The 27,000-nt window shown below is 42.9% G+C and overlaps 1 protein-coding gene across 1 annotated transcript; it reads right to left on the bottom strand.

Annotated features, from left to right (window-relative positions):
- Positions 1-10,623: 10,623 nt before the first annotated feature.
- On the bottom strand, positions 10,624-19,776 carry ADAMTS1 (ADAM metallopeptidase with thrombospondin type 1 motif 1). Its single transcript, XM_047721495.1, has 9 exons — positions 18,588-19,776; positions 16,618-16,964; positions 16,110-16,242; positions 15,331-15,498; positions 14,608-14,894; positions 14,207-14,393; positions 13,941-14,116; positions 12,647-12,822; positions 10,624-12,477 (listed from the first exon to the last, which is right to left on the bottom strand). Exons 1-9 carry the CDS (start codon positions 19,276-19,278, stop codon positions 11,778-11,780), a joined length of 2,865 nt encoding a protein of 954 aa, XP_047577451.1. The 5' UTR covers positions 19,279-19,776; the 3' UTR covers positions 10,624-11,777.
- Positions 19,777-27,000: the final 7,224 nt, after the last annotated feature.

Genomic DNA, 27,000 nt, shown 5'->3' with positions numbered 1-27,000 from the left:
TTTTCCCCCTAAAGTCCCACAGTTGTATATGGCAAAATCCCTTAGAAAAATAAATGCTCAGTTCTCTGATTCTGGACTCCCAGTTAATGCCTTTTGGTTTTCTTGTTTTTGTAAAATTATACCTTTGCCTTGTCCCAGTCACATTAAGAACTGAATATTCCTGTGTTTCAACTGTGCCTGCAATTTTTTGTGTAATCCAAAGTAAGGATTTTAGACATGTTTACCATGTATGGGATCACAACTTTCCCAGGTGTTCAGCTTTGTTTACATTTTGATCTTTTAAATGTCTCACAGGCACACAGTTGTTAAAGAAAATAAAATGCATTATTATCATGACTTTTTATAGAAAACCCAATGGCCTTTGTTTTAGGAAAAGAAAAGAGAGTCTAGATGGAAAACAAATTTCTTTAACAATCTTGGACAGCTGTTTCTCAAAGGTGGAGCTCCAGTCTAAAGTCATGCTCAAGGTCTATGCAAGAAAATTCTATTATCATTGCTACCTACTTGTAGGATATTAACAAGACACGCTATTGGAATGTCAGTATTGGTGTAAGAGTATTTTAATTAGAAAAACAGAGGGTTTCACTGTTGTCCAGCTTCTAAAAGAAATTGTACTAATATTTTAGGGAACATTCCAGAATATCTTGTACTTTAGGACTAGTTATCATCTCTCTGTAACTGCCATAGGGGAGGAGCCTGCCTATAGACTTGAAGATCTACCATTTGAGAATCTGTGACCTTTTTATTCAAAATTTGTTCATCAAGCCAATGGATGGTGTATGCTCCCGCTCTTCTTCCCTTTCCTCTCCAGTATCCTTTGGAGTGAGTCTCATTTTTCTCATTACCTCTGGCACGCTCTGAGAAGAGAGGGAATGAAAGCCAAACCTGTTGCTTCTACTCTAGTTAACAACTTTGGTGAAAATTTTGAAGGTGAAAAATTCTGGAACATTCAGAACTGAGTAAACCAACTTGAAATAAGTGAAAAACCAGGACAATATTATAATGTCCCTTGTTGCAGGAGGCTGCTTGGCTCTAGTGTTCTTGATTTGATGCCCTTCCCTGCTTTTATGCATGATGCAGCACGAACTGGTAAAAGCTTAGCCCACTTTAAAGAAGAAAAAAAGAATCTCTGCACACCGCTAATTTAATACATCTGGTGAAGAGCTTCAGATAGAAATCACAGATCTTTGATCCTTGCCCATTTCTTAACTCTTTCAGCCTAGTTCCCTCATCTGCAACTTCAAGGTCATGAAATGTGTCCTTTGTCTGTGCCCAGCATTGTGTTCCTGCTTCACCAGTGATGGCCTCACCCCCCTCAGCTTCCGGGACTGAGAATCCCTCTGGGTCTCTTCATAGTCCCCCCACTCAGCTTGCCTTTTATATTTATTTATGAATAAATGGGACTTTCCATTTTCATTCTCTTTACTTGCTTCTCTTCCTCTTGATGCAAAACCTGTAACATAATAGTGAATTTTTTTTTACAAACTCTGATGATATGTAAATCAGGCCTCAGTAGAAAAGTGATAAAATTCACAACCAATTAGACCAGAGAACTCCCTGAAGCACTCTACATTTTTCAGTGCTACAAGTGAAAAGAATGTCTTTCTCCCTCCCCCTTCCTTCCTTTCTTTCTTTCTCTCTGCTACCACGTGATTGCCTCTTACGCTTCACACCAACCTGTTTTAGAGAATGTTTCTGTGCTTTTAGGTGTATATACTTTTTTTTTTAAAGATTTTATTTATTTATTTGACAGAGAGAGATCACAAGTAGGCAGAGAGGCAGGCAGAGAGAGAGGGAAGCAGGCTCCTCGCAGAGCAGAGAGCCCGATGCTGGGCTCGATCCCAGGACCCTGAGATCATGACCCAAGCCGAAGGCAGAGGCTTTAACCCACTGAGCCACCCAGGCACCCCATTAGGTGTATGTACTTTAAATACATTTATTCTTCCCCCCAAACACATGGGAGAGTAGAAAAGCAGACCAATATATGTTGTATCTTCAATTACTTCAAGACTGACTTGATCTGTAAACTGGACAAAAGAAGTCTAACTTCTCTTTAGTTTTTTTGTTGGTTTTTCTTTTTATTTTCCTTTTCGTAAAAAAGTAAAGAAAAAATTAATTACCAAAAAGTAGAGAACAAAGGATAATGAGACTCTCTCCATCACTCAGCATTAACAATTATCGCTTCACTGATCTTGTTTCATCTATCCCCACGTTTTCTGTTTTTGGTTGAAATTTTTAAAGAAAATTCCAGGCATATCATTTTACTTCAGGATCTAGCTTTAGTTTTTGAAACAAGAGACAATTTGGAAGTATCTCCTCGGTTATGAGATGATAGGACCTTTCCACTGGTGTGTTGTTCAAGGCAATAAACACCACTGAATTAAAAGACCATTATTCCATCTTAACATGTTACTGTCAGTGCTTTTTGGATATCCTTTTTGTCTATGGCTGAAGGAAAAAAAAATTCCCTGCCCCTCTGACAGTTCCATAAGGAAAATGAGCACAACTGAAAAGGACAATTTAAGCAATGTGAAAGTTACTTTCACAAATTTTTGTAAATAAAGAAGCATATCGTTGTCACATCTTGGCTTCATTCTTTATGCATATGTCTATATGGAAAATTGCAGTTTATTCTTTTGCTCTTGGCTTTTGATGAATCCTTCTGTTTCATAGATAATCTAGGATAATTGAGAATGTCAGTGTGCAACTTGAGCCCAGCTTTTCCCTTAACATTAACACTTGGCTACTTTTGCATGGTGCACAGCTTGGGAACTAAAGCACTTCTTCCTAACACAATGAAAAGCATATACATAGATACATGAGCCATGTGGATTTTCTGCCTGATGGGAATATATGAGTTTCATTCACCTAGATCTCCTCCAGTTGCTAGGTACGCATTTTTTTTTTTTTTCTTAGAGTCAGTAACTCTAAATTCTTGGGGATTTACTGCTTATTCATCTCTTCACTGACAGATAAGGACAGAGAGGTGGAAAACCCAAACACACTTGAATTTGAAATCAATTTTTATTTTATTTTATTTTTTTCCTTCAAGGATTTTATTTATCCATTCGACAGACAGGGATCACAAGTAGGCAGAGAGGCAGGCAGAGAGAGAGGGGGGGGGGAAACAGGCTCCCTGCTGAGCAGAGAACCTGATGTGGGGCTTGATCCCAGGACCCTGAGATCATGACCTGAGCCGAAGGCAGAGGCTTAACCCATTGAGCCACCCAGGTGCCCCTGAAATCAATTTTTAAATAATTTTTAGTGATATATAGTATATATATCTTTGGGAAGTAACATATATACTGAAATTATAATATGAAATCACTTAGTAACAAACTGACCAATTTCTCTCTCTTGATTTTTACTACCTAATGAGAATGACCATCATCATCTACATATCAACAAAACGGACGTTCCTTAATGTTATGGTACTGAAAAAAAGCTTCAGCTTTTAAAGGGTTCTTTTTGGGGGCAAACAAAACCAAAACATGTAAATTTGTCTCTAAATTACTGGCTAGAATGAATTCACAGAATGAAAACCATTCCACTTAGCGTTTTCCTATCTTTTAAAAATAACTTTTTTTCTGATTCTAAAAAAGATACAGTTGTGTTTTTGGTAGAAAATTTAGAAAATGCATAAAAGTACAAAGAAGAAAATAAAAATAGCCAGTTATGTTGTTTTTGTGTATATATTATGTGCATTATTATGTATATATTATGTATATGTTATATGTATATATTATGTGCATTTTTAAGTGTGAGTGTGTGTGTGTTCATATATACAACCTGGTAACAATAATTTTTTTTAAGATTTATTTATTTATTTTGGGAGGGCAGAGGAAGAGGGACAGTGAGATTCCTCAAGCAGACTCCATACTGAGCATGGAGCCCCATGCTATTTCTTTATTCCAGGACCTAGAGATCATGACCTAAACCAAAATCAAGAGTCAGATGCTTAAATGAGTGAACCACCCAGAAGCCCCTAATATGGTTTAATGCTGAAGAGTGGAGAGGCTCTTAATGTTGACTAACTGGATTGGAAACCTTACTCAGCTGCCTGCTAACTGTTCTATCTCAGTCAGGTAATTAAATATCTCTTTGCTTGTTTCCTTTTCTGTAAGATATAAATAGTAATAATATCTACATCAGAGTTTTTTTTTGGGGGGGGTGTTTATTAATGGAATTAACTTATGTAAAACACACAGTTAACTTCCAGGGATGATGGTCATCATTATTACTGTCTGTGATTCACATTTTGTTATGTCATAGTCTTCAGCATCGTATTCCTTTGATGCCTGTACTCAGATTTATGTAACATTCATATATAAATCTTTGTGAACTTTTTTCATTAATTAGCACAGATTCTTAGGAGTGAAAATTTCTATGTCCAGTAGCTTGACTATTTCTAAGCGTCATTCATTGAATAAAAATATCACACGGGCAAAATTCTAGGAACTGCGGACGTAAGAGTGAGCAAAAGAGGCCCAGAGCTAGAAGAGTAGAGAATTTTTGTGAAAAGTGACAAGAAGGGAAAGTGCAGAGTGCTTTTAGAGGGTCACCTAGCCTAAGGGTTCTAGGAGGGTTTCCCTGCAAAAGTCATATTGAGTTTGAGATCTGAAGCATGATTAGCTGTTAATTGGGTGGCCGTTTGGAATCATGGGGCCCATGGGAAAGCTCAGATGCAAGCTTGGTTGTCTTTTGTGTTTAATGAAAATACACTTACATTTTTTTCAAAGATTCTTCTGAAACAACAGTTTAAAGTTTTTAAGCTAGTCTCGTCAGCCTGTGTGTGTGTGTGTGTGTGTGTGTGCGTGTGTGTGTGTGTGTGTGTGTGTGTGTGTTTGTCTTGGGTGTGTGATGTCTTTCATAGTTTCTATGTTGAGATATCAGATAAATATTCTTCTATATTTGCTAGTACTTCTTAGAATTTCATTTAAATGTTTTAACTTTTTATATATCTGGAATTAAGCTGATGAATGGTCTGAAAGAAAGGTCTACATTTTTTTTTTCCAAGTGAATTTCTTTTTTTTCCCCCCTATACCTGTTTCACCCATCCTTGCACACACCTCCCCTCTGGTAACCATCTGTTTGTTCTCTCTTTTAAGTGTGGGTGTTTTTTTGGTCTCTCTCGCTCTTTTTTTTTTTTTTTTTTGGTTCATTTGTTTTCTATTTTTTTTAAGGCTATGTTCGGAATGATTCTTTTTTGCTCACAGATTTATGTTGCTGACTTCATCATATAGTAATGTTTTATGGTTATGGTTACTAAGGTGTATTTCTGAGCTATCTTTCTCATCCATGGATATGCCTGTCAATAATTCCACAAGTATTATTTTCTAAGTATAGTTTTAATGTTGCAATAAATTTTTTAAAGATTTTATTTATTGGGGTGCATGGGTGGCTCAGTCATTAAGCGTCTGCCTTCAGCTCAGGTCATGATCCCAGGGTCCTGGGATGGAGCCCGGCATCAGGCTCCCTGCTGGACGGGAAGCCTGCTTCTCCCTCTCCCACTCCCCCTGCTTGTGTTCCTGCTCTCGCTCTCTCTCGCTCAAATAAATAAATAAAAATTATTTTAAAGATTAAAAAAAATATTTTAAAAGATAAAGTCTTTAAAAAAAGATTTTACTCATTTATTTGAGAGAGAGTGAGAGAGATCACAAGAAGGGGGGAAGATGTAGAGGGAGAAGCAGGCTCCCAGCTGAGTGGGGAGCCCAATGTGAGGCTTGATTCCAGGACCCTGGGATCATGACCTGAGCCAAAGGCAGACGTTTAACCTTCGAAGGCATCCAGAAGCCCTGCAGTAATATACATATATTTTTTGAAGTATAGTTGATACCTAATGTTACATTAGTTTTAGATGTACAACATAGTGAGTCTACAACTCTGTGAATTCTGTTGTGCTCACAGGTGTAGCTCACACCTGTCACTATACAACCCTATTACAATATATGGTGCATTTTCAAGTCAAGTGTAACAAATATCTTATATTACACTTCGTTTTTCAGTTGTGTTTCTCTTTATCTTCACTAAATGTATTTCTTCAGATGAACTTTAGAATCATGTAGTTGATTTCCAAAAAATTAATTGATGGCTAATGATTGGAATATTATTAAATCTACTCATTATGTGGGGAAAAATAAAAGTTTATCATTTAGAATAAAAGAAATCTATGTCTCTTGCTGTATTCAAGTCTTCTTCTATGTCTTTCTAAAGTTTTATAGATTTTTTCTTACATAGAAAAAAATGTCTGCTTTTACCTAGAAAGAGGTTTTAAAGACAAACAGAATAGTTCTTACCTGCTGATTATCCTTTATACTTTTAACAATTTTTAATTGTTAAAATCTATATAGATGTTCTATTATTTGGGACACATATCTATCTTTAATCTACAAGAAATATTATTCTTTATTTTGCTTAGTGTTTTTCTCCATCTGAAATATCATTTTGGCTGATATATTATTCTATTCTTATTTTTTTCCTACTGTTTGCCTGATAAATCTTTGGACATTTTTGAAGAAATGCCATTTTGACTTAGATAGCTTCCTTTAAATTATTATGTCATTGAATTTTATTTTTAAACACATTCTGAAGATGTCTGTCTTTTAATAGGACAGCTTAAACAATGTATTATCATGATAATGTTGTTGGTATTCTGACACCTTATTTTTTGCTTCCCATTCTTTTCTTTATGGGTTGTGTTTTACATACATCCTCTTTCCCCATTTGGCCAATATGACTTATGGTTTTAAATTTGAATTATTATTATTAACATGTTCTACATTATATACCATCTGTTTTAATTATTATTTTTATATTTCCAGTTAATTTTGAAACCATATTTTTAACAATTATTTATATTTAGCTATATATTTAAAACTAGTTTCAATACTTACTAAAAAATCTTGTATTTTAATTTCTATTTGTCTTTATAGTATACATTGATGTTGCACAGAATATCCACCCACCCACCCCAAACAAAAAGCATAGAAAAAGAAACAAAAACTTGGACTCATCCATGATAGTTTTTTTTTTTTTTTTGCTTTCACATTCATATCCATCTGCAAATATCAAAGTCTTGAAGTGCAGAATTTGACCTCTTTTTAATCCCCTCTCTTTTCTCCACTGACTTCTTCTCTTCCCCCTTTGCTCATTGTTCTAGCCACTGTTCCCTCCAAGAAGTTGAGCCCACTCTCACCTGTGGTGGCCACCTCTCTTTTGTGTAATCTCATCCCTCAGAGAATTGTCCCCTCACAACCTTCTGGTTTCCTCCCACATATCTCCTTATCAAGAAAGCTTTCCTGGATTAATCGGCATAAAATTATACTCCACCTCCTTCCCTCCCTGGCAAGTAAATGTTTCATACCTTCTCTTAAGAACATAAAATGATAGTAATCTTAAGAAAAAGAAGTGACCACAGCTAACAAAATGTGCTAAACTGGAAACAAATAATTGTATACTAATTATAGAAACTTACCCTTAAATAAAGGCAGTGTGATTAATAGGAGGCAGCTGTAAGGAAAGGTTCAGACTTCTGAGTTATGGAGCCAAGAGCAAACTAAACAAAGATCATTTAGGTCCCGTCTCGGACTGAGGAGGGAGACAAATCATAAGAGACTCTTAGTCTCAGGAAACAAACTGAAGGTTGCTGGAGGTGGTGGGGGAGGAATGGGGTGACTGGGTGATGGACATTGGGGAGGTATGTGCTATGGTGAGTGCTGTGAATTGTGTAAGACTGATGATTCACAGACCTGTACCTCTGAAGCAAATAATACATTATATGTTAAAAAAAAAATCGCATTAGGCCTTCACAGTCTTCCCGGACTGAGACCAAATGGAGATAAGTAGGGTGAGTGGGCACTGGGTGTAGTACTCTATGCCACTGTGACTTGCCATGTTTATGGTTTAGTATATTTTCAGTTCTGTTGCTCTTAAGAGAAGGTACAGAACACTTATTAGCTGGGAAGTTTTGCTGATGAACCAAAGCATATTCCATGTTTTCCTTTTTCCATTTCTGCCAGTGTCATATGAGCTGATTCATGTCACAGAAGTATGTGTAAGGCAGAACAGGCCACACTTCTATAATGAGGAAGCTTTGGTCAATTTCCTTGATGTGTCTAGCACCACCAAACCTTCCATGAATAATTTTTTTTTCTTTCTTTTGGAAAACCAGTGAGATTAACAGTTGTCTATTGCCCCTCAGTCATATTGTGATCTGTAGTGCCCTCTTCCAGAAGACAAAATGAACAGAGAGCAAAGTTGGAAATGATTTTTTTTTTTTGCCCATTTTTAAGTGAACGCTGTGATCCAAAAATTGTGCTTTGATGGTGGTTATTGAAATGCTAGAGAGTGCCCACTGCGTGCTTTGGAAATTAGGTGTCTGGCGTAGTACCAGCATCATGTCCACTCATCACTGGTACTGGCAACAAGAGTGAGCACAGAGTTCCCTCCTTCTGAGCAGGCGCCTGATCAAGCTCACAGAACTAGATGTGTGTTGGACTTAAACTCTCTTTGCTACCCAAATGGAGTATCTTCAACTACTCGTTTTATTGACAAAAAAAAAAAAAAAATCTTATCAACAGAGGGCTGAAAAAAAAATAATGATGCAACTTAGAAAGTTGGCATTACCTTGGATGGAGAAGAAAGATGATGGTGGAAAGTCTTTTTGCTGCTTTTATCTTTGTGTCCTAAATTTCATCCTCCTGCTCATCAGGTCCAATCAATAGAAGCCTTTTCAAAGAGAAAGAAAGAAAGAAGAAGGAAGGAAGGAAGGAAGGAAGGAAGGAAGGAAGGAAGGAAAAAGAAAAGGGAAAAGGAAAAGAAGAAAGAAAAAGAAAGGGAAAATACTTTCATTGGTGAATTATGTGAGATCTGCAAATGATTTATTTGTATTATAGATGATCATTTTTGGTATATTTATCTTTTTTTAAATCAAGTAGCTTGTATAGTAATTGAGGGTAAGGACATTTCTTGTGTGTGTGTGTCCTCAGTATTACTTATAATGGGGATTTGTACACAGTAATCCAGGCAAGTAAATAATGATAGTAGTTGGTACAAAGAACACTTTTGGCCACTGAATTGCATTGGCCAAATTCCATGGTTTTATTTTGTTTGTTTTTCTAATTTATTTGACAGAGGGAGAGAGATCACAAGTAGGCAGAGAGGCAGACAGGCAGAGAGAGAGAGAGGTGGAAACAGGCTCCCGCTGAGCAGAGAGCCTGATGCGGGGCTCCTTCCCAGGACCCTGAGATCATGACCTGAACCGAAGGCAGAGGCTTAACCCACTGAGCCACCCAGGCCCCCCGGCCAAATTCCATGTTTAACCGTGTTCTGAGACCAGGTAAGAAGACTTCCTTGACTTTCACCTTTCAGTTCAGTGGCCTAAGTAGGTTGGAACAAACCCCACCAGAGACTAACATGGCTGTCCCGTCCCTTGCCCTGCTTTCTGACCTATGCACCCGGCTCCTGATCATCTTACATTCAACTGCTCAGGGAAAGAAGGCTTTGAGTAATTCTGAGGGCAAATTAAAAATGATCATCTCAACCTGAAATTAGCATGTTATATAGAACTATTTGAGAAAACGAAAGAGGGTGAAAAAAAAAAGGATGAAAATGTAACATGGGAGCTGTCTGTGGTTAACCACATAATCCGAGTCTCTGAGTAAATAAGTTATTTCCTGAGAGAAATGTAGTTACTTTGGAAGCAGTCTCAACATTCAGAGTCATTGATGCACCATTTAGTATTTAAATTACAGTGATTTATGTGAGGCCACCTGGAGGGCTCCAGGGTTTCTTCAAAACACCTCTTGTTCCTGAAGAGCAAATGGAACATTTGGATGGTTGGGCTCTCCATGTGGCTCTATTCCCAAATGTAATTTTTGAGGTGTCATTTTCTAGTCAGTGGCTTCAGTGCTGTCACAAATTTTACTCACATGATATAATTGAAGAGATACAAATTCAAAATACACCCGGAATCCCACCTTTTCTCATTTGTATTATATACCTGAGGTGGGCAAACTACCCACAGAACAAATTTGGCCCAGTTCTTGTAAATAAAGTTTTATTAGAACACCATCGTGCCCATTCACTGATGTATGGTCTATGGCTGTTTTCACGCAACAACAGCATAGGTAAATAGTTGTGACAGAGATGATCTGGACCATAAAACCAAAAATATTTATCGCCTGGCTCTTCACGGAAAACATTTGCCAACCATTGTTGTATGTTTAACAAAAATCTGTTACTGAAGATATAATAGATTTCTTTTTTTGGTAACAATCACATACATTAAGGATACATAAAATACATTTCATTAGAATGAAACCTTATTTCTATAGAATTTAAGAAAGTTATTTAGTTTTCAAACTCAGTATTTGTGTCTCAGATTTCCTTCCCAGGAATTAATTCCCATTAAAAAAAAAATAGACACACACATTCAAAAAGTGTTCTTTTATTATTTCTAGTAACATATATTGTATAAATACTCTATTTTTATATGCCCTTTTACAAAAGCGATATAACTTAAAAGTTTTATCATTAGGAAGAAATGTATAAAAATAAATATGTTATTATAGGCATTTATTACAAACTATAGTCCTTCTTAGAAGGAACACACAAATACTTATAAAGTATGTAGAATTTATAGTAACATATTTTACTATATACATATGGAAAAAAAAGTCATATTCTCTATCATAGTAGAAGAGCTGAACAGACATTCACCAGGATATGACTGCTGGACCAGCTGCTGGGGATGGACCTGCTACCCCTCAGTAGCCTCCCCACTGTGAGACAAGTGATCTCCATGTCCCCAAACCCTGGGGATCCCTTTCTACACACCCCATTCTTATACCGGCATTACATCCTTTTCGTGTGATCACCCAGTCTTTCTTGAGACAGAAACGGTTTTTTGTTGTTGTTTTTGTTTTGTTTTTGTTTTTTGACATCCACATTCTTAAAGTAGGCTTACACACAGAGGAAAGAAAAAGTAGGAGGTACTGAGCCCATCCTGCCTTCTGGCTTTTCCGAGCATCGGATTCGTTGCTGCTTTTTTAACCCCTGGATACTTCCTGCATTTTTACAGACACGTGGGACTGTTTCTTTGTCAAAATAAAATCATGAATAAAGACATAACAAGGGCACAAGAAATTAAAGAGTTCATTTGGGTCATTTGAGGTTGTTAAGCATTTCTGTCATGGTGGACAGTCTTGAACTCTTACCTCTGGGTAGAAAAGACCGCAGGAACATTCTCCGAAATGGTAGCAGCCCTATCAGTGCTGATTAAAGATGCCACTTGTACCCCTTTCTCCCTCTGTTGTTAGTGAGGTAAAGTAAGCCCTGTCTGAAGCTAAACAAATCTCTTCTCTCTCCAGCTTTTCATTCCCCAACACACAATTTAAATATACAAAGTATTCAATCAGTACCACAACACAGGGATTGTATACTCCTTAAACTAAGTTGGACAATTGTTTCTATTTTCTTCTTAACTTGTCATAGATGTAACAAAAGGAATAATAATAATGCCCTGGGGCTTTATCATGCTATATCATTGCTCAGAGATTAATAACCCTCATTAACTACCCTATCAGATTTGTAACTGGCAGGATATTCTGACGATCTAACTTCTTTTCTACCTACCTCTACCCTCCCAACTCCTTGACAGGCCTTGTTGCTCACGGGCAAGGTACACTGGATCCCTCCAGGTGCTGACATCAAGAAATTTCTTGATGTCAGCACCTCAGCCCTTCCACACCTCGTCCTTCCCCCTACACGGACGCTGCTTAACTACATTCCCCCATTGTGCAAAAATCTATGTAATGCTTCGGTTTCTTTAAAGGATCACAGCTCTCGTGAGACAGCACCCCCCCATCATGAGACAGACACTGCAAGGTTCTCTTTTTGTAACCTTTCCCGCAAGTCTTGGAACATGGGGACCAATCCCCTAGCTGCCAGTGGGGGCAGGGCAGGTCGGCGCAGGGTCTGGTGCTGGCCGGCTTCACTTCCTTCGCACACTCTGAGGCAGGCTGCCCGTTGATGTCCCGGCACTCCACCAGTCTCCGCTGCCAGCCCAGTCCGCACGACTTGGAGCATTCGCCCCACTCCTCGATGACCCATTCGGAGAAAGTAGGGATGGCGTTGAAAGACTCCTTCTTCTTCTTCACAAAATAGGTGTATTTAATTTTGGGACGGAAGGCGTTGCCCACCGTGAGGACCTGGATGGTTATGGGCTCTTTGAGCGGACTGAAGCTGCGGATTCGTTCCAGCGAGGCGGAGGACCCGCTGTACCTTAGGACGGTCCCTTTGTAGGAAATGTCTTGCTCTAAGGTGGACAGAGTGAAGTCGCCATTCAGGATATAGGTGCCATCGGCAGCTTTGATGGCGAGATAGCTCCCATTGTTTCTGGATCCCCGGTGATTCCGTTGTTTCACTTCAATGTTTGTCGCTCCAGCCGGAATTGTGACGATATCGTGATAGCCAGGTCTGTGGGCCAGAAAAAAAACAGATGTAAGAATCTCTCAGTCCCTTGGTTAATTCTCTGAATTAGCTTGAAACCATGCTTGTCAATCAACGGAGCATAAAATTTTTACTAGAGCCGTGAAATTACATGTAAATAAGAAGATCTTTGGGAATACGACGTTTTAAAACTCACTTTGCACTGGTCACTGATCCTGAGGTTTTCTTGCACGTGGATCCGTTTCCTCCACAGACGCCACATTTATCAAACTTCTTTTTGGAATCTATGATGCGATCACAGCCAGCTTTTACACACTGTCCTTGCACGCAGACAGAGGTGGAATCTGGGCTACACGGGGTACCGTCCACCACCTGAAGAAGAAGAGAAATAGATCTGCATCACAGGTTAACACGGGAAAGAGAGGATGCTCTGATAATTAGGAAAGTTTCTCTCATTAACATCGTCTTCCAATCATCACAATTAAAACAGAACTCAACGCATGGCACGTACTACCCTTCCTGGTGGCTTTTTCCCCACAGTAGATGTAGATGTCTGAAAAAATTATAATTTCTTTTTGATTATTTGTTTATTGAGCTATGTCACTTCCAGGTAAGGTCAACAAAAGCAGAGCTTGTCAATGTGTTTACTGTGGTCTGCTCCATGCCTAGAATAATACCCAGCAATCGCACACGCTGAATTAGTCAGTTGTGTGTTGAATCTGCAACTGGGAAGGATTTTCATAGCCTACAGTGATAACAGCACATGATAACCTCAACCAAAATTCATTTCCTTTTCTTTTTTTTTTTTTTAACCTCAGAACCAGATTTATCCCCTCAGCAAGAGAGCAAAACGATGCTTCTACAGTTTTAAGAGAAGTCCTCAAACACAAGAGTTACCAATGCTCAGACTTCATTTTAATAAGTCCATTTGTGCCTGTTACTGCTAATCACCAGTTACTAGTTTGGTCCATGCCTACGTTATTCTCCAAAGCCACTGGCTGGTTGCCATGCGAATTTATCTAATGATAAAGAACTTTTCTTTGTATATCAGAGGAATAACAAGCAACGATAAGAATCCTGAGTGCTAGGTTCAAGCTTTATTCGTAACTGAAAGCAACACCACACCCAAAGCGGGCAATTGCCAATGTATCCAGAAGACAAGGAGATCTAATTTGAAATGGAAAGCGTTAATATATAAACTAATGGAGGGGTGCCTGGGTAGCTCAGTGGTTAAGCCTCTGCCTTCGGCTCGGGTCATGATCTCAGGGTCCTAGGATCGAGCCCCGCATTGGGCTCTCTGCTCGGCAGGGAGCCTGCTTCCCCCCTCTCTGCCTGCTCTCCGCCTACTTGTGATCTCTCTCTGTCAAATAAATAATTAAAAAATCTTTAAAAAAAATGTATAAACTAATGAAACTGCGTCAGAGGTTGTGTGAAAAGGTCACAGTTCAAGCCCTTGTTTCTTAGACAAGAGTATGAATGAAAGGAAGTACCTTGGGCTGCAAAACGAAGAAGAAGCCAATGCCTTTGGCTTGACAGATGAGCTTGCACCTGTCCTTGGGGGAGACTCCAGCGTACTTGGGTGTCCACTCCACCGCGGGCCCACTCCCAAAGGAAACTTTAGAAAACTCATTGTGTGCCTCACACTGTTCCTCTCTAAAGGTTTTTCCTAGAAAGAAAAGGATATAATGACATCGTCAGTTTTCAACCCTTACCTGCTGGCCTGCGGCCACATGGATTTCACCCCACTTCTACTCACCATTGTTGTCTGGACAGTCTTCAATGTTACATGACCTGTAGCGCACACGCTTGCCTTCACAGTACTTCCCTCCGTTTTTGGGGACGGGGTTGTCACATTCCCTCATTGTGTACTGAACTCCTCCACCACACGTTCTCGAACATTCTCCCCAGGGTCCCCATGGCCCCCAGCTTCCATGAACAGGAGTCTAAATGTGAACACAAGTGGTCAGCATTAGAACTCTCTACAGAGGTCTTTTTAGGAAATAAAAGAGAAAAATAACAGAGAATCAGCTGTAAAAGCAACCATCAAAGCCACAGGCAGGGATGTTTATGGTGATACCTGATACTTTGGTATCACTTTGTTCCTTCCCAGCTGTGAATTTTAAAGGAGTATGCACACATGGCGATAGGAAAACTCACATGGAAGTGCATCTTGTCCGTCTTGTTCACACACTTGCCGTTGATACACCATCTCCCTTCCCCACAGCTGGTGCCGTCTGCCCAAGGGAAGTGTTTGGTTTGGCACACCAGCAATCCACCAGAGGTGCCCGTGCACCAGAGGGTCATGCAAGTGCTGGCCGCATCTAGGCAGTGTTTAGACTCCTCCCCAAATGTAAATTGGCACTGCCGGTTGGCATCATACAAGGTCCCGGGGAGATCCGAGGGGAGCTGGATGGGGCTCTGGGGCTTGTCCATCAAACATTCCCCTGCAAAGGAAATGCCAACTCATATTACAAAACAGGAGAGGAAAACACACTGAAGGCAGATCGGTTTCAGAAAATATGTATCTTAAGACATCATATAAAGCAGAGTGACTTGAACACCAGAGCTTCTGGGGAAAATGCCAGAGAGGTTTACATGATTTGTAAGATTTTGTCCTCAAAGGGGTTTCTGTGTTAACAGTGACGGGAAGTTATTGCTCTGCTGAAAAAATATCAAATTAACATACATTAGGAGCTACCCGGCCAGAAGAATGATCTGTTATTGGAAATTAAGGCCTAAAAATGTATGTTCTTGACAATGAAGGGAACTTGGAAGGAGAAGAAATAAAAAGAACAAAAAAAGAGAGAATGAGGTGGTTTAACTAGAACCTTCCATGTGGAAGCTGGAGTACACCTAGAAAGAATAGCTCAAGCTTCTTACCATGACCATTATCCAGAAATGACGTAATCATGTAGGCACTGCAGGGAGACCAAGGCTGGCTGTGGTTCAGGTTGGAAAGCATTGACGCCATCATGTGGGAATTCTGGTCGATGCCATTAATGCCGGCACACTGCTTTGCATCATCATGGGGCATGTTAAACACGTGACCTAAGAAGCAATCCAAAACCCACATCAAAAAATAGGTCACTCGCAGCATTTGTTTCCCCCATCGGGGATTCTGTTTGTCTCAAAGTGGGGTTTCTAGAAGAAGAAGTGCACTTTGGCAACCATCTAGTTTGGACACAGCGTGCCTGTCTTTTAAAAGGTGCAAACAGGGTGCCTGGGTGGCTCAGTGGGTTAAGCCGCTGCCTTCGGCTCAGGTCATGATCTCAGGGTCCTGGGATCGAGGCCCGCATCGGGCTCTCTGCTCAGCAGGGAGCCTGCTTCCCTCTCTCTCTCTGCCTGCCTCTCTGTCTACTTGTGATCTCTCTCTGTCAAATAAATAAATAAATAAATCTTTAAAAAAAAAAAAAAAAAAGGTGCAAACAAATATGCAAATTTCCAAAGGTCCAGAGCTCCTTCTATTGTTATTTTGAATCCAAATAAGGCTGGCCCTTGTTTAGAATAGTGGGGGGAAAAATACTTCCTGCAGTTTCTAGAATGCTCTGGAACCTAAAATAGCAATAAACCTGCTGACACTCCTCCCTTCAGTGAGCACATGGTTTATCCATTTGAAAACTCGTGTAGCGGACTCCACTCCTAGTCTGAAATGGACTCACCTAGTTCATGAGCTGTGGTGAAGGCGGCTTGCAAGCCATCATCTTCTATGACTGAGCAGCTTCGGCTGGGGTCACATATAGTTCCAACATCAGCCATCCCAAGAGTGTCACAGGTCTGGGCCCCACACAGGTCCTGAAAGGAACAGAGAGGTGGGTCCTGACTCATAGGGACAGAGAGCGCAAACCTTTTGGCAGGGACCTAACTTTTGGGCAACATGTATCTCCACATTTGTGTGGGAGCATTTACATTCCCTGCCGCTGAGCTGTGCTTTTGGGACCACTGTGGGTGACTTTAATGAAGATTTTTCTGTGATGCTATTCAAATAGGACTGTGAGACTTGAGATATTAAAATTAAGGAAGACCTAAATAAGGGGGACCAGCCTAGCCAATTAAAAAAAAAAAAAAAAAGTAAGTGCAGAAACACTGGGGAAATGCCTTGAACGCGTTTGCTTGTGACACAGCGGACTCCCTAGAGGATAGTCCTAATCTGCAGGATCCTGCTCCTACCTGTCTGGTGAAGAGAATCGCCGTGTCATAGTGCTCTCCATCCCGGTCACTGGGTGGGTTGTGCTGTTTTTGCCAGTTGCAGAAGTTCCGTAAGGTGAGGGCCGCGTTGGAGGTCACTTCGGGCCCCTTCTGTTCCTCGTAAATGACCAGGATCTTCACTACCACCAGGCTCACTGAATTCCGAATGCTGGGGTGCTTGTACAGCCTGGCTGCCACGGAGAACAGGGTCAGGAGGTAGTGCTTCAGGCCACTGCCGTGAAACTCTGCCATTGACTGGTCGGCCACCAGCATAGTTTCCACATAGCGGTGGCTGGACACAAATCGCTTCTTTCTTATGCTTCCAGTTCCTGTGAAGAGACAAAAAAGTTCGTTTGCTCAGGGACAGTCTTGCCAAGAATAGTGACCTTCCCAGAGTATATAAGGAAAGCCTAACCCGTCAAAGCAAATAAGGCAAAAATAGGCCTGGAACAACAATAACAAAAATATTTGCATCTCTTTTCACTGAAAGTGTTATTTTTAAAGTTTTTTTCCTTTATTTTTTCTTCTCCCTCCTTTACTAGAAATAAAAAAGCCATGTGAGTCACTGAGGCTTCGGACTTTTTTTTTTTTTTTTTGTAAGCAGAATTTCTTTTGTCCTCCTTGAAATCCTATAAGCTGACCAAGGCAGTGTGCACATCACCCTGCCCAACTGTAGTAAAAATTTGGAGCAAGGGCAGCAGGCAGAGCCCCTGAGTCACTCTTTCACAGGCCAGTACTCAAATCCTGAATGAGATCATCCGACTCCACGTGGAAGGCCCAGGGCAGGGCTGGGGCCTCTGCCAAGGGGCCGGGCCTGGAGGAATCTCAGCCTGCTCTGCTCTCTCATTCCAGGGGTCCCTGGGGATGCTCCGCTCTTGCCAAATCCGGGCACAAGGACCACACACTCTGCCCAGCAGCCTATTGCCCTACTCCAACTGTCCCAGGGAACTAAGTTCCTGCCTTGAGCCGTGGGGCCACGTTTGATTATTCAGAAAAGAGCCCTTTGACTCTCGACTGAAAACCAGCCCCCAGGGAAGTCCTGAACCGGACGCAGACCATGTACGGGCTTCAAGGGGCTGATGTCCAGGGGAAAAGATGAAAATTCGAAAACAAGACACGTGAGAAAGTTAAGGACGAAAAGAGGCACCCAAGAGATAGAATGAAGAGAACAGAGCAGTAATCACCTCGCACAACTCAAACAGTGAGGGTGAGGCTTTGCAGGAAAATTCGGCAGTGACTAACAGTGCTTCAGAGAAGAATTTTGGCCGCGAGAGGGAGCGCAAACTGGGAGGCCGAGTGGGAGGCACGGAGAGGCGGGGCCAGCTGGGCAAAGACCTCCCAAGCAGGTTCAGCAGAGGGGCCCCGCCGCCGCCAGCCGGTCGGGTTCAGCCTCTTAAGGGGGAAGGGGGAGAAGGCGGAGGCCAGCGGAACCGAGATTCTAGCGCAGCTGTCCAGGCTCGCGGACTGCGCGCCGCGAAGTCGCCGTAGCTCCTCCGCCCTCCGTCTCCGCCCTCCTCTGGGCGCAGGGTACGCGCACTGGCACTTACGACGCTAAGCGCAAAGTTGCAACCCGACCCAAGAACACATGTACCGGCGTTAAAAAGAAACTAGCAGGATGGAAATAAGTCACACGCGCTCACACTACACTAAGGTGGAAGGAGTAGGGTTATCAACTCTTCCCTTCCCTGTTGAAACGCTGCGCCTTAGCAGAAAATCGTTGATTTGTCTGTCTTCCCTTGACCATTCATTATTTGGGCAAACGGGATTCTGTTCTAGCAAGGATGGGATTCGTTCACCAACCCAAACCTCGAACCACATTAGGCCCCCATCCGGTCCGCAGACATCGGTTCCTGCCTGCGAACAGTTTACCCTCCGCACGCGCCGCACAGAGACGGTAGGGAAAGTGGGATGAATGGAGAGACAAGTGAGAGCAACTCTTTAGGGATCGATACCTGTCGGCTGTCCCGCCCGCTGCGGCGCCGGGTCCCGCCGCGGCCACTGCGCTCCGGCGTCCTCGCCCGCCGGCCCCTCGCCCCTCCCAAGCCGGGTCTCGTCGTCAGTGACCCCGCACTTGGCGCCGCCGCCGCCCCGCCGCCTCCGCCGCAGGAGATGGAACTGGGGCCGCTCCGGCGGCTCCTCCCCGGCGGCGGCGGCGGCGGCGGCGGCAGCTGGGGCGAGACGCACGGTGGCGGCAACTGGCGCGGGCTGGATGAAGTACTCCTCGCCCTGCAGGTAGAAGGCGCCGCGCACGCCCTCGCAGAGACTGAGAGCTGCGGCCGAGCCGGAGTCGCCGTTCACCGTGCCAGAGTAGAAGCAGTGCGCCAAGTCGCCGGCGGCGTCCGGACCGAGCGCGTCGGGCCCGGGCCTGCGCCCCACGGTCTGCAGTGTGAAACCCGGCGCCAGGAAGCCGCGGTCGGGCTGCAGCTCCAGGTGCAGCTGCCGGCCGAAGGCGTCCAGGCGAAGGTGCGTGGTGGTGTGTCCCGGCGCGCGCTCCAATGCAGGCTGCACCAACTCTTCGTCTTCCTCTGCGGGGCGCCCGCGCGCACCCGGCAGAAGCAGCAGCGTCGTAGCCGCCGCGAGCAGTAGCAGCGCGGGCGCAGGCTGTGAGCCCCGAGGCCGCCGCGCTGGCTCCGCGTTCCCCATGTCGCTGCCTCTTGTGCGCCTTCGAAACCCTGCGGGGACTGGTCGCTGCACCCGAGTCCCGGGAGGCACCGCGCGCCGCAGTGCACCGGGCGAGGGGACTATTGTTCGGGTCGGGAGCACGGAGCCTCGCTGGCCTCGCTCTGGGATGTTAACAATTACTGTTACTCTTTGAAAGTGCGCGCAGAGCGGGCCGCGTACAGGACTCCGGAGTCACTGGGAACGAGGCGCTGCAGTTGTGCGGGAGCGCGGGAAGTTTTTCTTCTGGCGCAGAGTTGGAGGCACCTCGCAGCAGGGGCTGGATGGGAGGCTGCTGCAGAGACTAGAAGTGCCCCGGAACGCCTCCGGGGCAGGGGGCAACGGGCTACGCGAGGATCGGTGCCTGGAGCCCCTCTTCGGTCTCCGCCTTGGCCGCAGGGCTGCTGGCTTTGCGCAAGACTCGGTCCTTTCGGCCTTACTCTTGCGCCCGGCTTTGCAGTGGCCCCTGGCGTGGAGCTGCTCTCCAGCGAGTGCGAGCACCAGGCAGCCCGGGCAGCCCTTTTATAGTCTTGACTGCATCTCCACCTCCCTCCCCCCTTCTCTCTCCCTCTTGGCCTCCTTTCCATCCCAAAGACACCGCCCCCAAACTCAGTCGGTGCTAAACCGCGCTCAGCGCCGCGGGCCCGGGCGGGGGAGGGGACGGCCTCCGCGGTGGCAGGGCGCCAAGGCCTCGTCAATCTGGGGGCGGAAGACGCAGGAGGGGCGCTGTGACCAGCACTCTGTGCGTCTGGGGCTGATGCGGGGAGAAGGTACTCCCTTCCACTGCGCCTTCTTCTTCGTGGGCTTTCCGGACCCCCCTCCCTTCTCGCCGCCCCTGTGCGGGAGCGCAGTTCGCGCGCTGGGCTGCAGTTCCCAGAAGGGACGGTGGGGGTGGAGAGCTGAGTCCCTTCTCCCAGATTTCCCTGCCTGGGGCTGTCACTATACCCCTTGCCTTTGTCACCCACTCCCGCAGCCCCTTGCTCCCCACTTTGTGAGAGGAGCCTTCCCAGAAAAATACCTCACCCCGCCTCTCCATCTCGCTGGCTTGCCTCGGCCGGTTTGTGCAGCTTGCTCTCTCTTCGCCCCAACAGTTCTGGGGGAAAGCTTGTTTGGTCAGTGCCTCCCTAGAAAGCATGCCTAAGTCTGGGGGGTCACTTCCCGGGCTCTAGGTTTCAAAATGCGTTCTCGTTGACCTTTATTACCTCCACCCGTCTTATCTCCTGACTTAAATACTTCTCTTTGGGGACCAGGCTCGTGCTTCCGGAATAGGTGATCTGGAACGCGTTTTAATTCCCTAGAGCCTAGGGAGGGACTTGCGCTTTCCCTTGTTCATTTCAGAAATAATCAACTCCCGCCCAGTCTGCCTTCTTCTACCTAATAGCGGCGTCAGAACGTAGGCCAGGCTGGCAGAAACGTGAAGGAACCACACTTTTCCACCCAGGGACCAGCGGGGTCGCTGAGGCTAGGAAGTGTGCAGTGGGGAAATTGGGAGCTTGGCTTCCTTCCCTGACCCCTCCCTCCTCTTCCCACCAGGAAGGGGAAAGTCTGCATCCGCGTTATGAAAGCGAGCAAAGATGAGCCTTTCCACCTCTTAGGTCCCTAAGAAAAAGCTGAGCCGCTCTTCCATCGAAAAAGAGGGAGGGAGGGGCTCAATGACACAGAGGAAGGAAATGTTTCATAATGCTTCCACAGGCGGAAAACCAGGGGACAATGGTGAGAACGGCCGCCTCAATTCGGACAGACCTGTATCCCTTTCGCGCGGGCTCCCTCTTCCTTGCCCGGGGTCCTGTCTCGCCGCTCCCGCCCCTCCATTTGCACCAAGTTTTGTGTCAGCCCTTTCCTCTGCCCTCCCCAGACCTTCCCAACTTCATTCTGCCCCAGCCAGAAGCGCCCCTCCAGTCCTCCCACACGCCCCTCTTACAACTTTTGCTTTCAGAATACTTTCCAACTTCCTCTCCTGTCAGAGTTCTAGATTGCCTGCTGGAAAACACAAACACAAAAGCCTTGCTTGCCTCTCTTTAGGAGAGATCCAATGGAAAAGAATGGCACAGAGAAGCACACACGCTTCACCCTTGCTAAGGCAGTAACCAGGGGCCCCACCCTCAGAGGGATGGGTACGTTCTTGAATGCAATTTTCTCTGGCTAAGGTCAGTGTTATAGTTAAATGCTGAATGATCAACCCGAGAATGATGTTTTAATACATTTTAATAGCAGCTTAAAATGTGTCGATGACCAGTGTCCCCCTCGTCTTTGCTGTTCCACTTTTCCCACCATCTGGCTAACATTTTAAGGCTGTGTTTCTGCCCCCCTCCTTTCACCCAGCCTCCCTTCCCAGCCCACTTACTCCATTCCCTTTGTCCTTCAAATTTAATATCAGCCTACACTCACGAGTGGCCTCATTCATTTCTACAAAGTTCAACCTAAGTTTCTGTTCATCTTGGAAATAAGCGATTCACTTCCCTGTGCTTCTAAGTGTCATTTCCTATGCAAACAGCCCTGCTTCTCCAGGTTTGGTTTCTAGACTTCGTTCTTCCTCCGCTTCTCCTTCCTCCTCCTCCCCCTCCTCTCCTCCTCTTCCTCCTTCCTCTTCTTCCTCCTCCTTTTCCTCTTCTTCCTTCTCCTTCTTCTTCTTCATTTTTACATTTCTCTCCTCTTAGTTTTTAACCGTGCCACCTTTTAATGATTTCAATTCGTTTGTTCTTTCATTTTACCTAGAAAGAAGGTAAGACACTTGGGAGAACATTTGAGGAAAAATAATCACTTTCCACTTACAAGATATTGACTATGGAATCATGAAAACACGATGGCAAAGCCATCAGTAAGTTTTCAAACCCTTTGTTTAGAGGAGGGTTCTGGAAACAATAGATGGTGACCAGAAGGTGGTGATCAGACTGGTTTTGAGATGAAGATTTCAGATACTTGAGGTGGTCTAGGGCCTGAAAAACTCACCAGAGCAGTAAGGTTCAATGTGATTTGCTTGAATGGGGACAGAGAAATTCAGAAAACCAGCAGAAAAAATGTGTAGTTTTCAAAAAAAAAAAAATCATGTAATACATTCCCAACTTTGAACTCCCATACGTAAAATTTAGCTTTTATATTAGAGCAAGTTGGGCCTTTAGTCTCTTTCTGCCTCCAGTGCGGTTCTTATGGGAAGTTTGTTTAATTCAAGGCATACGTTTCTAATCTTGAATGGTTTACTTCAAATCCGTTATAATTTTTGCAGATTTCATGTTGTATATACAAATAGAGCTGGAAAAAACAGAGAACTAATGGCAAAACAATGGCCAGGAACATGGCTTTTTTATTCACTGGGTTTCTCTCCAGATTTCTGTTCTTTTGCATAATGACTCCAATCTGTTGTGCACCTGTAGTTCTGGGAAATGATTCTTTTTTAATCGCTTCAACAGAGGCATGGATGTAGAAGTTGCCAATTACTAAGCTTGAAAAAGTCCATCCATGCTCAGTAGAACATTTAATCTACTTACTTCTTTGTTTTTAAGGACCAGCACTCTGTTCAGGCGTTTGTGGTGTGACATGAATATGTACATGTATTTATAAACAAAATTGTGAATTGAAAAACATACTTTACTAGAGAAGAAACAAGACCAAAGGAATCAAATTTGTACATGGTGCTAGTAAAAGTGACATGTGATATTGGATCCTTGTTAGTCAGTTTTGTACTCCCACTCAGAAAAAGTTTGCTTCTTGATTTAAACAATTTAAACGTGTACCCAATGCTCACATGCTGAATTCCCCCCTTCCATATTTCTGGTTTTCTCTTTATAGAATACATATGTGCTTATGGAAGCATAAATCTTGATGTGCTCTAATTTATAGACCTTAACCAGTTTTTATTATTAGTAGAGATGACCTAATAAAAGTTAAAATATTTGACATAAAAATATTTTTACAATTAATAGTTTGGCCTTTTAAAAGCATCTGTGTCCTCTATTAACAGAAAAAAGAAAAAGTTTCGTGCATTTTAAAGTACAAGAAATAAACAGTTATTCATTCTTATTTATACTTTACATGTTTGTATGTGTTTCATATATTTATATACTACAGACACAATACTCAATTCATAATTCTCTAGAAGTCTATATCAAATTAAGTATTGAAATGGCCATGAAATGAAGGAATCTGGTAAAACACATGAGCTATTAGCATTGTTCTAATGTAAACATTGTTTACAGAAACGATGTACATATTTCATAAACATATAATGCTCTTCATATTTTCAAACCAGAGGATTTACCAATTAGAAAAATAAAACTGTTTAACATTAATGTTTTTGGGAGGAAACATGCGGCTCAAAGTAACACTGGACCAGTGGACATTTTATTTGATTATAAATGAACAAACAGAATACATTTATGTTAAGCCAGTTACATACCCAGAAATACAAATATTAAGAAAAAAACAGAAAAATTGTTCTAAATTGCATTTGGACTTAAAATAGCTGGGACCTCAAAGTCATGCATTTGCAAGAACCGAAGAGTAAGATCTGTCTAATCCACTCCCCTTGTTTGACAGATGTGGAATTGAGCCCCACAGAGGTTAAGTGACTTGCCTAAGATATAGCCAAATTGGGGACTTAGAAATAACTCTGGCTCATACTTTTTCATCAAATGCCTTTGGGAATTTTAACCAATTAATTGCTTTGGTAAGTAAGTATGTTGTCAGATCTGTCATTACTGTTGTTTCCAGTGATTAAGTTTTATTTAAAACTCTAACTAGGAACTTTCTGGCAACACGAAATTTCCACCTTAAGAAATCCACGGCCTTCAGTACTTCTTTTTTAATCCACGAGGTGGCGACGTTCTACAACAAATAATGTTCAAGCTGTTTGTCCAAAGAGTTCAAGGCTGGACTTAAAGTTTTTAACACCTTTGCAATCTTATTTGATACATTTCCACCCAATTTCCTCTTGCCTTTTGGTATCATGGAAAATATCTTTTAAATATTGTAACTTTAAGTGTAGTTAATAAAACTTAAAACAGTGATAAAATGCCTTAGCCAAGTCCTTAATCATGTAGCTCTATCAGTTTAAACCAAAAATCAATTAAGCCTTAAAAAAAAAAAAAAAAGGAAACTACCTCATAATACTGTGGATAACTTCCGTTCATCACATTTGAGGGCTTTTTACAATTCAAATGAAAAATCATAGACATTGCTGCGTACTAAGACAAAAAAAAATCATTCACTAAACAAATGTTATTATTAAGTGTGTAAGTATGGTTAGTATACATTTATACCTGACTATCAAGGCTAAAGTTCCATACTTGCTAAACTTACTCTCTTGGTTTAGAGGTTTTTCCTTGGCAACAAAAAAGAACTTCAAGCGCAAAATTCTAAGAAGACAAGAAAATGTTCTACCACCAGGTGGTGACAAACGATAAAATTTAAAATCACTCCTAAGGGCCAGACCTCATGCAAATGTTTGACCACCCACCCCAAATAGAAGTGACTTCCAAATGTCACAGGAACTTAAAATTGTATCGAGAATGTTTTATTGCTTAAAACCAATTAATACTAGCGTAGTATCTCTAATAAATTCTGGAATTAGAAGTGGACAATTTTAGTCAGTAGGAGGCACATGAGACCACAGAATAAGAAATTTAAACTATTCCCACCTAGCTTATAATTTATTGATCAGCTCAATGAAATAGAAGCTTTTTTGTTTTGTTTTGTTTTGTTTTTGGTTCCCCCCCCCCAAGCTATTTAAGCAGAGACTGGAAAATCAATTGTCCAGATATTTTGGAAGTAATTTTTGAGATTCCAAAGAGCAAATTTGAGGATTTCTAAGCTTCCTTCCTATAAGAAGGATTTACGACTTACCAACGCTCCTTTGTAGTTTATCAATTACCAATGACCTAATTATGAAGTTCTGTGGTTTTCTGACAATTTCACCATTGCCATGGCAATGAGTAGCTCCCAATGACTGACATTTGAGTATCTTCAAAGTCCTAGGATTGCTGCCTACCTCCCATTCTCCTGGCCCTTATTCCGAGCCCTCAACTCTGGCCATTGCTGCTCTAAACACTTCTGGGCAGGTGTAACCTGGTGGTATTTCCCAGCTGCACCCTATGTCCTGGCAGTTTCTCACCTGGAGCACGTCTGAGCTGCAGAAGGATGGTCTTACCATGCTGCTGGGTCTCAGCTATTAATGATCTTAGCTACAACATGCTTCAGTGCTTGCGTCTCTGCTTGACATGAGCGACTCTATCTTGCTTTCTGTAGTCCTCTTCTTTTCCTTGGAGATAGTATAAAGGTCCATTGTACGTGTGTCTTCAGAGGGTCCTGATAGAACCAAGTTCCAAGTGTCCCTAATGCACCCTTGCATTGGCTTTGTCCCTTCTCCATCTTATTCCTTGTCTCCTTCTCCTGCTTCCTAAGCTACCTTACCTGCTCCTTGCCCTTCTGACCTCCTCAAAGACTACATGCCCTCAAGCCCTTTCCTGAGGCTGCTTTCTGGGCTCCACTGAATGTCAACTCATGTCAAACCATGAGTATCTAAAGCTGCTGTAGGCGGACTGCTCCCTGATGGGACAGCTGCTGTTGGTGGGGTGCCGTCGCCTGCGCCAGGTAGTGGCATTCTAATGGCAAAGACTCTAACTGTGGTCTGAGGTGGCAGGTCTTTGCAGCCGGGCTTTTAGAGAGAATGAGGAAAAGAGTAATTAAGAAGAGCACGTGGTTGGATGGCTTTTGACAACTGCTTCAGAGCAGGGTTTGGCCAACTATAGCCTGTGGGCCGGCCACCTATTTTTGTAAATAAGATTTTACTGGAAGGAAGACACAGTCGTTTGTTTATGTCTTGTTTCTGCCTACATTTGCATGACAAGGCGGAGTTAAACAAGTGCAAAAGGGGCCGAGTGGCCCACAAGCCCCAAATCTTCACTATCTGGCCCCTTACCAAAAAAAGCGTGGTAACCCCTGATTTAGAAGCCTTGAAAACGTTTTTGAGAAGAGATTGTTTTTCTGATACTTAAGTTTAAGGCATGTCCTGAGTCATCCTTATCTCCCACAGCCAGAGGGCAGATGCGGCTGAAAATATGAAAATGCCTCATCTTATAGTTGCCTCATGCCAAAGTCAGGGTCCTAATAGAAAAATATGGGGCCCTGAGACGCGAGATGGAGACCTCAGATGGAGCCTGAGAATCTAGAAGCTCCACGTTCTCCTGAGCCCTCCAGATTGTCAGAGGCAGGTATCGCCTCTTTGACACCACAGAGCAGCCTCTTGTTGCCAAGAGACCCTGAAGTTCTCAGCAGGGGCAAGGTCAGCCCTTCTCTGAAAGGTGCTTGCCTTCCTTAACGTCTGCCCCCTCTCCTGCATTTCTAGCCTCTTCTTTCCTAGAGAAATTTTTTTAAGAAACAATGGTCATACAAATTATGGTCCCCAATTTTTTTCTAAAATCTAGGAGTGGAAACAATGCTAGTCAAAAGCACTGCAATAGTAATGGCAATACTATCAAATTATATTTGGTTAAGAGTGTTATAAGACAATTTGGTTAAATGTATGACATTATGGAAGAGTTTGTCATACCGTTGTGAAAAATTTCGCCATCATGCACAAAATCTGCAGTGAAAATGCAGAATTATATTATTTTAAGGTGAATGGTGTGGCCTGTTGGAGTATATGCAATTAGCTAACAAGAAATTCTGGGGGTCTAGAAGAAATAGCCAAAAACAGATTAGTCCCACCTGCTC

This window comes from Lutra lutra, chromosome 1 (assembly GCF_902655055.1).
Source record: "Lutra lutra chromosome 1, mLutLut1.2, whole genome shotgun sequence".
NCBI lineage: Eukaryota > Metazoa > Chordata > Mammalia > Carnivora > Mustelidae > Lutra > Lutra lutra.
Note: the sequence above shows the minus strand (reverse complement) of the source record. Positions and strands in the feature narration are given on the sequence as shown.